The 12,994-nt window shown below is 42.8% G+C and overlaps 1 protein-coding gene across 18 annotated transcripts in view; it reads right to left on the bottom strand.

Annotated features, from left to right (window-relative positions):
• The window catches only part of CD58 (CD58 molecule), a 78,232-nt gene that overhangs the window by 52,775 nt on the left and 12,463 nt on the right, over positions 1–12,994 (bottom strand). For all 18 annotated transcript variants that reach the window (XM_045001152.1, XM_045001162.1, XM_045001163.1 and 15 more), the window contains exon 2: positions 8,717–9,031. In XM_045001152.1, coding sequence (XP_044857087.1) covers positions 8,717–9,031 — 315 coding nt within the window. The remainder of the gene's footprint in view (positions 1–8,716; positions 9,032–12,994) is intronic.

Genomic DNA, 12,994 nt, shown 5'->3' with positions numbered 1-12,994 from the left:
GCCCTATGGTGCTGCTTTCCCTTACGAAAAGGTACGACAACATTCTATAGTAATGGTATATAACAGTGGTCCCCAACGTGGTGCCCGACGGGGCATTTATGTGCGCCCACCTAGTGCCCAGCAGGGGACCTGCCGGGGACAGAGAACTCAGGCTGCGGGCGCGATGTTCTCTGTTCCCGGCAGGTGCATGGCCTGCCTAGTTCCCAGCAGGGGAGAGAAGCTGCGGCCCCGCGCCTGCCAGGGGCTGCAGGCACTGGTGTTCTCGGTCCCTGGCAGGTGTGGGGCTGCGGCTTAAGCCGGAGAGAAGCCGTGGCCCCGCGCCTGCCGGGGACAGAGAACTCTGGGGCTGCAGGCGGCGGGCACTGGTGTTCTCGGTCCCTGGCAGGTGTGGGGCCGCGGCTTAAGCCGGAGAGAAGCCACGCCTGCTAGGGACATGCTAATGATCGAATACTATTTTTACAAACTTTTTTTTTTTTAAATGCTGGAGTAGCACTGTCAGAACAAACACAAAATGTGGCACCCTCCATTTTACGCATGTAGCTGAGAACGGCAGGTACAAAAGTGTGAGAGTGCTGCTGCTGCCGCCTTCTGGTGACTGGGTCCACAAAAAGGATAGGGGATCGACTGCTACGAGCATCTAGAAAAGCGTTTCTTTAGTTCAAGTGGACCTGATGAACCAAGCTCTTCAGGTGCATGTATGTATGATTTATTTTTTAAATCCAGCCAATTTCTGTCTCGGTCACATCACTGTAAATTCAGAGCAATTCCAGTAACTTCTGCTTGGTTGCTACAGATTTTCACCTGTGTATCTGAGATCACAAACTGGCTCAGTTTGTCTCTTGTCCATAGCGTAAGGATTCACTACAACAGCAAAGGTGTGATCATCACCAACCTAATTCACAACAGTGGGACTGAAAAAATCAGGTTGTGTATGTGAGTACAAATACCCATCAGTAGATGCCTCAAGGAAGCGATCTTGAATATAGTCTGAGCCAAAATCACTCAGGACTTAAAAAAACCAAAAAAAACCACGGGCAGTTCCATCACTTTCTAGACAGCTACCATAAAGAAAGCAGGGTGGGAGCACTTTATGACCAGTCGTGCTCAAAACACTGCCAGTTGCTGTTGTGAGGATGTCCTAGCTGCAGACTGCACAAATGGAGCAAGTGAGAAATCAGCAATCACAGAAACAGATTTCTTGGCAAGTTAATTACAAGAGGAATTGCTTTCACTTTTGGTCACACCTCTCTCCAGCGCCAGTGACAGGGTGTCTCAGTCAAGACTGACTGATTATGAAACTCGACCCACTTGATACGAAGATAATAAGTAACTTTTCTGGGCCCAGCAGCCAGCAACTTGAAACAGATTATGTTTTGCAACAAAAATTATGACTGAGCTATAGATAAGAGACAGATGGGAAAACAAGAAATGAAAAGCTTATGGGTCAAATTCAGAGATGCTGTAGAAAATGGTACAAGTTACACACCAGGAAATGGGTGTAAGGAGGCTAAAAGGGTGTATGTAATTTACACACTTGTGGGAGGAACGGACATGACAAGTTAAAGTGTGTGGTGGGGGAGAAGGGTTACATTTACATACACCTTCTGACACCCTCCTGTTAGTTGTTTTTCCTGCTGTACTTCTGTCTTCCAGCCCGTGCGTCTGCAAGGTATACTACTTTACACTCCCCCAGGCTTAGTTACACTCCCCTCTTACTGGCCTATATCTTACACCACATAGCCTCTGAATTTGTCCCACTGAATCTGCTCTTGGGCGGAAAGCATCTTCTTATGCCATCACCTATGTTAACATAGGAGTACCCCTCCCTCTGAACCAGAAGCAACCGCCACGGCTGCATAGGCCAGCAGGGTTCATGAGGGCTGCTTTTCGGTTGGTCCTTAGTCTTACTTAACTGTATCACAAATACCAGTGAAATATTAGTTTTTGTTCAGAAAATGCCGTGCCCTGTATATGGCCCATGCTTAGCCTAGCTAGATGAACTAACAGCCTTGCAACTAAATAACGAACATAAGGTGAAGAGCTTGTTTTCTTCAAAGTGAATTTTGTTCCACAGACCCATTGCTATACCTCATTACAACATAAAGACATGAATCTGCTGGAGATAAGAGAGTGACACTTTCACCTTTTCCATGGGTTTGGATTCTTAAAGTGTTTTTGCTACTGATTAAGTTTTCTTGATTTTCAATTTTTTCCCCATTTTTAAGCTTTTCAGACTTTCTGTTGTCATATTACAAAACAATGGGTGACTAATTTAGGAACAAATTACCAAGGGGAGTGATGGATCGTGTGTCGTTTGATCTCTTCAGATCAAAACTGGATGCATTTCAGGGAGATATGCTTTAGACAAACACAAGTTATTGGGCTGAAATTCTCTGGCCTGTGACATACAGAAGGTCAGACTAGATGATCTAATGGTCCCTGTTGGTCTTAAATCTTCTTACACTATGAATAATAATACTTTGTGTGGATCCTTCATCTTTACGGAGATTTACAAACATTAATTCTCAAAACCACTCTCTGAGGTAGGTGTTAAACTCCTTTTTACACAGGGGAAAGCTGAAGAACAGAGAGATTAAAGGTTAAATTTCAAAAAAAGGTCTTGAATTTGTTTGCCTCCATTTTCCAGTGTCCATTTCTAGACTACTTGGCCCTGATTTTCAGCAGTGCTGAGCATTTACAGCTCTTGATGAAGTCAATGGGAGCTGTGATTCCTCAGGACCTCTAAAAGTCAGACCCAAGGAGTCTAGAAATAGGCACCCAAAAATTAAGGCACATAAAATAAGAGGCTGTTTTTTTAAATTTGGGGCTCAGTGACTTGTCGAGATGGGACAGTGTGTTAATGGCAAAGCTGGAAATTGAATCTCTTGAATTCTGACTCCCAGCCTGCTACTTCCATTAGCACACCCTCCCTTCTTCAGATATTTGAGTGATTCTCTTTCTCTTGACAAACCAATAAATATTGTTGCCCCTCTATTTCTTATAGAATCAAAGAAATATAGGGCTGGAAGGGACTTCAAGAAATCATCAAGTCCAGTTTCCAGCTCTGAGGTAGGACCAAGTACACCTAGACTATCTGTGACAAGTGTTGGCCCAACCTGTTCTGTAAAACCTCCAGTGATGGGGTGCTGTGGCTGCGGGGAAGCAGCTCAGGGAAATGCAGCAAGAGCAGAGTCAAAGGGGTGTAGCAGGAGGCTGCGATCCACATGGTCACTGTACTGGCATCCGGAGTAGTGGTCAGGTCTGGGTGCCCCCCATTTGCCATTGGGGAAGTGGCTTGACTACTGAGGAGCTAAACCTGCCCCAGAAGGGGGGAACACAGACAGTGGTTCCTGATGCTGCAAGGGGGTTGCAGGAGGACTGTGGAGAAGGAGTGACGGGGTGCAGGACAACTGACAGGGGCGTCGACCTCAATCTAATCTCCAGAGAAACCTGGAGGAGGTGACAGTCCAGTGGTAAGTGATTCCATGACAGGTGAACACCATCTGGTCCTGGTAACTTACTATGGTTTAATTTATCAGTTTGTTCCCAAACCACCTCTAGTGACACCTCAATCTGGAACAGTTCCTCAGATCTGTCACCTTAAAAGAATGGCTTGTGTGGGACTCTCCCTCTCACCCTCCACAGTGAATACTGATGCAAAGAATTCATTTAGCTTCTCTGCAGTGGCCTTATCTTCCTCGAATGCTCCTTTAGCACCTCGATCGTCCAGTGGCCCCACTAACTGTTTGGCAGGCTTCCTGCTTCTGAGGTACTTAAATTGTTTGCACTTAGTTTGTGTCTTTAGCTAGTTGCTCTTAATTCTTTTTACACCTGACTTATTATAGTTTTACATTTCACTTGCCAGAGTTTATTACTTTCTATTTTCCTCCTTAGGATTTGACTTCCAATTCTTAAAGGATACGTTTTTGCCTCTAACTGCTCTTTTACTCTGTTAAACCATAGTGGCATTTTTTGGTCCTCTTACAATTTTTTTTAATTTGGGGTATACATTTAGTTTGAACCTCTCTTATGGTGTTTTTAAATGGTCTCCATGAAGTTTGCAGGCATTTCACACCTTGTGACTTTTCTTTTTAATTTCCTTTTAACTAGCTTCCTCATTTTGTGTAGTTCTCCTTTTTTAATGACATTCTGGTTGGTTTCTTTGGTAGTTCCCCCTCCCCCACCCACACACAAGGATGTTAGATATAAGTACATTATGCTTATTACACTGGTCTACAATTTTTGAGAAGTCGTCTGCTTCAGAGATAAAATGTGATATTTATTATGCATTTTGATGTGCTGAATTCAAATATGACAATTAAAACAACTGATTGGCTACTGTTTCTAAGATATTTAAGTTTTTACATTTTATGTCTATGTATATTGTGTAGATAGTAGAGTTTTAATCATAAATTGTAAACCTAGGTCTTTTCATGTGTTTATGGTTGCTTTACATGATAATATTTCACCTGTCCTGTTTATGTAACACTTTAAAAATCAGCAAAAGGGTTATCTAACTAAAATTTATTATGAAACAAAAGGCAAAAAACTATTATGTACATAGTTTAGTCCTATTCAGTGTCTACTCAGCGCTTCTTGGCTTGTCTCCTGTATTCATTAAATGGAGCATCTCTTGTCACTGTCCAGCAATAGTCTGCAAGCATTGATGGGCTCCATTTGCCCTGATAGCGTTTCTCCATTGTTGCAATGTCCTGGTGAAATTGCTCGCCGTGCTCGTCGCTCACTGCTCCGCAGTTCGGTGGAAAAAAATCTAGATGAGAGTGCAAAAAATGTAACTTTAGTGACATGCTGCAACCAAGGCTTTCGTATGCCTTGAGGAGGTTTTCCACCAACAACCTGTAGTTGTCTGCCTTGTTGTTTCCGAGAAAATTTATTGCCACTAACTGGAAGACTTTCCATGCCGTCTTTTCCTTGCCACGCAGTGCATGGTCAAATGCATCATCTTGAAGAAGTTCACGAATCTGAGGACCAACAAAGACACCTTCCTTTATCTTAGCTTCACTTAACCTTGGAAATTTTCCACGGAGGTACTTGAAAGCTGCTTGTGTTTTGTCAATGGCCTTGACAGAGTTCTTCATCAGACCCAGCTTGATGTGTAAGGGTGGTAACAAAATCTTCCTTGATTCAACAAGTGGTGGATGCTGAACACTTTTCCTCCCAGGCTCCAATGACTGTCGGAGTGGCCAATCTTTCTTGATGTAGTGGGAATCTCTTGCACGACTATCCCATTCGCAGAGAAAACAGCAGTACTTTGTGTATCCAGTCTGCAGGGACCAAGCAAGAGAGCAACAACCTTCAAATCGCCACAAAGCTGCCACAGATGTTGGTCATAGTTTATGCACCTCAAAAGTTGTTTCATGTTGTCATAGGTTTCCTTCATATGGACTGCATGACCAACTGGAATTGATGGCAAAACATTGCCATTATGCAGTAAAACAGCTTTAAGACTCGTCTTCGATGAATCAATGAACAGTCTCCACTCATCTGGATCGTGAACGATGTTGAGGGCTGCCATCACACCATCGATGTTGTTGCAGGCTCCAAGATCACCTTCCATGAAGAAGAATGGGACAAGATCCTTTTGACGGTCACGGAACATGGAAACCCTAACATCACCTGCCAGGAGATTCCACTGCTGTAGTCTGGAGCCCAACAGCTCTGCCTTACTCCTGGGTAGTTCCAAATCCCTGACAAGATGATTCAATTCACCTTGTGTTATGAGGTGTGGTTCAGAGGAGGAGGATGGGAGAAAATGTGGGTCCTGTGACATTGATGGTTCAGGACCAGAAGTTTCATCCTCTTCCTCTTCCTCGTCTGACTCAAGTGAGAATGATTCTGGTGCATCAGGAACCGGCAGTCCTTCTCCGTGGGCGTATAGCTGATGGAATGTTTGGATAATGCACAGTCCACTTTTTCTTTTTTGACACACCTTTCCCAACTGGAGGCACCATGCAGAAGTAACAATTGCTGGTATGATCTGTTGGCTCTCTCCAAATCATTGGCACTGCAAAAAGCATAGATTTCCTTTTCCTGTTCAACCACTGGCGAAGATTTGTTGCACAAGTGTTGCAGCATATGTGTGGGGCCCACCTCTTGTCCTGATCTCCAATTTTGCAGCCAAAATAAAGGTGATAGGCTTTCTTAACCATAGGGGTTATACTGCGTTTTTGTGATGCAAAAGTCACTTCACCACAAACATAGCAGAAGTTATCTGCACTGTTCACACAAGTACGAGGCATCTCTGCTCACTTTGGCTAAACAGAAATGTGTCCCTTTGCAAAATCAAACACTGACAAATAAGAGAGCACGACACTGTATGATTTCTAGAGCTGATATAGGGCAATTTGTTCAGCAGAGTGATGTAAGCTTCGTTATGATTGCATCATCCATGACTTCTAGGAATAACATGATGCAATTCATATCATGTATGACGCAATACCAGCTTCAGATTGCATCATTCATTGTTTTGCCTAAAAAGTACTGTCCAAACCCAGTCATAGATTTATTCATAGATCCAGTCAAAGATGTATTTTAGTCATTTCTGGTTTAAATTGAGATCCCTTCCCTTTATAACTCACTTATCCTCCGCTATTCCCAAGTCAAGGGTCGTATATACTGACCCAATAGCATATCTTGAAAACTAGAGCCAATCAACAATTTTAAGCATCATTTTCGTTCTCAGTGACCCAGAATTAGTAAAGTTTGACTACATTTATTTCAGAAGCATTTTGCCTGTAGAGCAGTGAATTATTACTGAGCACTTCAGCTATATTCACCTCTTGGATCAAAGCCTGTGTTCCAGTTAGGATTAAATCAAGAACTGCCTCTTCCTTTGTGGGTTCCAGAACAAGCTGACCCAAGAAACAGTCATTTAGTGTGGTTGGTAGCATATTCCTACTGCTACACACTTATTGTTCAAGCATGGAATTTCGATCTATAGAGATACTATAGTACAGTTTCAGTCACTGATTGTTTCATAATTTGTTCCAGTATATCTTTCCATGTATCAAAGTTAGGACAACTAGTCTATCATTCCCCAGGTCCTCTTTATTCCTTTTTTTTTTTTTTTTTTTAAAGATAGACACTATGTTTACACTTCTTCACTCCTCCACAACCTAACATCTTCCAAGAGTTCTCAAAGATTATTGTTAACGTTTCCAAGATTTCTTCAGCTAGTTCCTTCAAGTACCCTAAGATGAATTTTGTTAGGCCCTGTCTTGAATACATATAACTTGTCTAAATATTCTTTAATCTGTTCTTTCCTTATTTTGGCTTGCATTCCTTTCCCTTGCTGTTAATATTAATTGTGTTGAGTATCTGGTCACCATCAACCTTTTTAGTGAAGTCTGACGCAAAATAGGCATTAAACACCTTGGCCTTTTTGATGTAATTAATTATTAGCTCTCCTTTCATGCTAAATAGAGGACTACTCCTGGGGGAATTCTGTGTCACTACACATGTGCAGAATTCATCTCGTGCGCAGAATTTTTTTTTCTCTGCAGAAAACACATTCTGCCAGAGAGGTGCTGCAGTTATGCCTTTCGCCCACCAGGGGTTGGTGGGGTGCTAGAGCAGAGAGGAGCCACTTCCGAGCAGGAGCAGCCCAGCTGTGGATAGGGAAGAGAAGAGGCTGCATTTCTCACAGCGCCCTACCCATGGGGCCAGTCAGGAGGCATGGGATGGGGATGGGGGGGGAGACAGACAGTGTGGGGCATATGGGATTACTGAAGGGTCACAGACTGGGGTTCAGAAGGGCAACATTGCCACATGGGGAGGAGGGCGGCTCAGTGCGGATGCAGGGAAACATGGGAACAGGAAGGTGCAAGGACACATGGGGATGGGGGAAGATATGTCTGACTGAACGAGAGTTGTTAGGGGTCAGTCAGGCTCTGTATGGGAGAGGCTCCCTAACAATTTCCCCACACACACACACACACAGAAAAAAGAACCATGTTCCATACTTCTCCCACTCACACCCAATGACCCTCCAAGGTCATACCCAGGCTCCTTCCCAGCAATTACTTCCCTCCCCCTCAACTCCTCTCTCACACCTGACTCCAAGCCTTGCACTGCTTCTGAGGGGTGAGGGAAATAGGTTTCTGTATTGTAGTTTAAATGTATTATTACTCAAAGTTCTGTATTAATATGCCTAGGAAGGAATCTATTTGTCAAAAAACATCTGAATCTTTTTTGTTGTCTATATTGTTACAAACATACTTGCACACAGGTATCTTAAAATAAAATTACCAAAATAATTGAAACTGGCGTGATTATATTTTGTTATCAGGACAATTAAAATATGAAGAATTTAATTTTTTGTTGCAGAATTTCCCCAAGAATAAGAGGACCTACATTAGGAGCAAGAGAAAGACAAACAAAAGTATTTCAAGAACCTCTTATTGCCTTTTATGTCCCTTGCTAGGTATAATTCATTTTGTGTCTTAGCCTTTCTAATTTTGTCCCTACATGCTTATGCTATTCTTTATTACTCCTCCTTAGCAGTTTGTCAAAGTTTCCTCTTCTTGTAGGATTCTTTTTTTGATTTTCAGGTCATTAAAGAGCTCCTGCTGGAGCCACATTGGCCTCTTACTATTCTTCTTATCTTTCCTCTGCATTGTGATAGTTTGCAGTTGTCTCCTTAAAAAATGAAAAGTTAACAGTTGCAAATTGTTTTTGCTGCTTATCCACTACTTACCCAATACTTCAAGTATAAATTTTGTATATTGGAGCGGGCCATCATTACCAGGCAGAACTTGTGCTTCATACTCTGCAGCATCACCAGCGTTTAACTTTTTGATGGTAAAATTGCCAGAAGATGTCTCAAGCTTTCCTCTCTCTGCTAAGCTAGAATAATATGTAGGTGACCCAACACCACCTTCCCATTCAGCCACTTTATCTTTTCTTTTCATCCAGGTAATTTCTTTTATAGTTCCGTTAACTTTTGGTGAAAAAGTAAAATCTTCTCCCACAATGGCAAACACAGACTCTTGATCTTGAGACTGGGTGCATACTATGTCAAAAAAGAAAATACATTTAATCGGTCACAGTTATCTAAACTATTGTTCGAGTCATTCTGTATCCATTATATATAATATTACACACACACAAATGATGGTAAAAGAACATTAAGACTGCAAAGCCAAGCACACAAAAGCCCAGGCCACCTTTATTCAGCCTCCTTGTGAAGATACATTATGAGACGGTCTCCATTTTCCTCCCCAACTCCCAATCTCCCCTGCAGCCAGACTTCAGTCCCCTCAGCTTCTTGTCCCAATCTACTCTTCTAAAAACAGACAGGCAGTTCAGCTCTTCACCCATCTACACTCAAATCAGGCATCTTACTCCTCCATGCTTCCTAGGCGCCAACAAGGGGGCATTGAGAGCACAGAAGAGACCCCTACTCTCAATTCTAGTACCTAGATCTGGCCTGCTCTGGCCCAAGTACACAGCAGCAATTGCAGGGAAAGTCCTGCTCAGCCCCTGGCTGAAGCATGCTCAGCATGGATGGAATTTTCAGAGTTTTTAGTTGCAAAGCTCTATCAAGTTCGTACTAAGCATGTGTGAATTGTGATTTTTTTCCCCCCAAAGGCTTATAACTTGGCCAAATTCAAGCTGATTTTCAAAAGGCACATCCCTGACACAAAGGCCCCCCTCTCCTGCCAAATTTCAAGTCCCTGCTCCAAAAGCATGGGGCACCAGCACTGTTCAAAGAAAAGGTCACCAGAATTCAATATGGGCCAAACAATGCATTCTCCCCCCGCCAGCCTTGTTCTCAGAAACATCTGAACCATTTTGGCTAAAATCGTCCAAAAATGTTCAGCCTGAAGCAGACACCCATCAGGTAATGTGGCATTCCTGAATGCTTAAAGTTTGGCCGAGTTACAAGCAACTGAAAACAGGATCTTATAATGGGAAATGTGTGGCAACCTTAGTAATTGATGATGCTCTCAAACCTGCCTATAATTCTATTTAAATACTAAAAACAAAGAAACCTGGAACATGTTTGAACCAAAACAAGGCTGAAAGAGAGGATGGGAGATTTTCCTCATATGTTGCTGAAAAGTGTTACAAAAGAGACACAAAAACCTACCTTGTTCACCATTGTAACAAAATGAAGATGAGCTGGCAGTGGTTACAAAATTGATTCTATAGCAGAGTTTGGTAAGACAGCTAGTGACAGTCACTCCTAGCCATGTGGCTAGAGCAGGTTCAAGGAGGGGCAGGTGGGAAGGCTACTGGAGGCAGGGCTGCCCCTAGGGGTGTGCAGGGCCTGTGACGACGCCCCCCCGTGCCAAGGTCCTGCCTTCACTCCACCCCTGCCCCCATTCCACCCCTTCCCCCAAGCCCCCCTACTCCACCTCTTTCTGGCTTCCACCCCCTCCCCCGAGCAACGCCAACGGGGCGGGGCAGAGCGGGACGGGCTGGAGCCGGGTTATTCACTGCTGCCGGCACCAGGCCCCCCGCTAGCCTCCCCCAGGCCACCGTGGACCCCACATCCCAAAGCACAGGACCCCCCAAAGCATGGGGCTCAGGGCAGTTGCTCCAATCCATCCTATGGACAGGACAGCTCTGACTGGAGGAGTGCTGCCTTCTCCCACAAATGAGACAGAATCCCAGGCTCCACCTTCAGGCCCAGATCCTGCAAAAGCTTACGTAGAGGTTTTAACTTTACACACACAAGCAGTCCCACTGAGCCCACATGGAGAAGTGTTTGCAGGATCAGGGTGTGCATCCAGCTGCCTGCTGCTCTCCTCCTCTCACCCCATTAAGAGGCATCTTAAATGTATTTAAATTGTCCCCAATGTGACCTCAGGGGCAAATATAACAATAAATAAAACAGTTACAAAAACAACAAACTGAGAAAACAAAAAATATTTGCCTCAGCCATAGCTACATGTTTACCTCTTCCTCACCTGTGGCAGTAGCACTGACTACTAGGGTCACAGGAGTACCGCAATAGCATACGTCTATATAAATGTTGATACTACATTCAAGTCCTGTGTGCATCAAGGACTTGATCCTGCTCCACTGTAGTCAACAGGAGTTTTGCCGTTGACTTCAAGATCTAAATGAGGATCTATTGCAGCCAAGTAACATTTATTTAAGATTCCCAGTGCACAATGGGGAAGATTCCCCTTTAACTGCGATTATGGTTAGAACAAGTGACTCCGAATCTTAGAATTCTGCGGAGGACAATGTCTTTAAGCGTAGCATGCCCTCAGCTCTCTCCACCCCTTCTGTCCATGGCATTACTGCCACAACGCCACAAGCCCTTTCCATGCCGTGTCCCATGGGCTGGCTCCTGTGAAGGGCAAGGCATGGGAGACAGCCTGGAGAGCACCCCCTCAGTGCTCAGTTCTGGCAGACAATCATGGTTCCGGTACTTGGTTTGCCTGTGCAGTTCTGTTTCCCTTCTCTATGCCTCATATTTCCCCTATGTAGGGTGGATAAAAATCAATGATTTTTTTTTAAATCAGATTTTTTTATTTAAATCGGATTTTTTGATAAAATGCTTTTAAAAGAAAAAACCTATCTAAAGATAGTATTAATATACATTATAGCTCAGATAGCTCATCATGGAACAGGGATTATAAATTCTAATTCTATAGCATGAGACAATATATTCATGTAATGTTTAAGAAAAGTTTGGTAAATGAGTTCCAATAGTTCATGGATTAGGGACACAATCTTATGGCGTTCCGGGGGCTTCTGTATAGATTGTTTAGGTTAATCTTTCTATCTACTCAATGAGACTCAGTGCTCAGACTAGAAGATACCATCAGAGATGCTTTGTTTTGCAATTCTCAAACTGTGGATTTGTGTCTCCAGAGATAATATGCTTGTTAGCAGCAAAAAATGTTTTTGATACATAGATAAATAATATATAGAGGTGAGAAATAACAGACCTCAACCCTATTTTTCCTCCGCAAATTTGTGTAGACAGAGTCAATCCCTCTAAAAGTGCAAAGTTTCAAAAAGTTCAATAAATAGAAGATTGTTGAGGGCAGAATAGATCTGGACAAGGAGAAGTCTGGAGATAAACGTGAGAAGGAAGGGAATAGAAACAAAAGTCAAACTGTTTGAGCAGCATATTCCAGAAGTACTGAGGTCTTTCTGAGTGTAGCCATCATTGATTCTCTCACTAGAAGGGAAAACCTACAATGGCAGCAGGCCGTAAAAGAGACCCAGTTTGGGAATATTTTAATGAAGTTCCTCTACCCATGGGTAAGACAGGCATGCGTGCAAAATGCAAACAGTGCAACAAAGAAATGCAAGGCCTGGTTGCCAGAATGAAACAACATCATGAGAAGTGTTCCTTCTCAGGAGGAAGCTGCATTGAAGATGATGAAAGGAACATGTCTGAACATGCAGGATCTTCAGGTTGGTAAACTTTTTTTATTTCATACTTCTTTCTTAAAGACTGGCTGTCTCCCTTCTGGACTATTCTTGAATTCTCATGTCTGAGCAAAAAATATAGCTGTTACTCTATGGTCCTATCATTTTAGATGCAGTTGTGATAAAAAATAAATAGCTGAAATAGGCAGATCTTCCTTTTACAATTTCATCTATAAAGTAGTTCTGAGCATCAGTGAATGCAATGAGTAATACTAAATGAGCACTATGGGAATAATAATTAAATAGCTGCATTGACTTATTTTGTTTAGAAGAATCCATCATCAACATACAGGACTCTGAAGACTATCCACCTTCAAGATCACCATCATTTTCTATAGTTTCAGAGTTATCTGCCAATGATAGTGTTTCAGTCACATCATGTATGTCACATAGCCATAGTATATCACCTATAGCAAAAATTAAAAAAAAGTCCATCATCCAGAAACAACCATAGATAAATTTGTGATAAGAACCAGCAGATTACAAAAAGAGGTAATTGATGAAAAAATTGCCCAGTTTGTTTATGCAACAAACTCTCCTTTCCGTATGATTGAGAACTCACACTTCATTAACACGG

The sequence above is a fragment of the Mauremys mutica genome, chromosome 1, assembly GCF_020497125.1.
Source record: "Mauremys mutica isolate MM-2020 ecotype Southern chromosome 1, ASM2049712v1, whole genome shotgun sequence".
Lineage (NCBI taxonomy): Eukaryota > Metazoa > Chordata > Testudines > Geoemydidae > Mauremys > Mauremys mutica.
The sequence above is the reverse complement of the archived record's forward strand: the minus strand, read 5'-3'. Positions and strand labels throughout refer to the sequence as shown.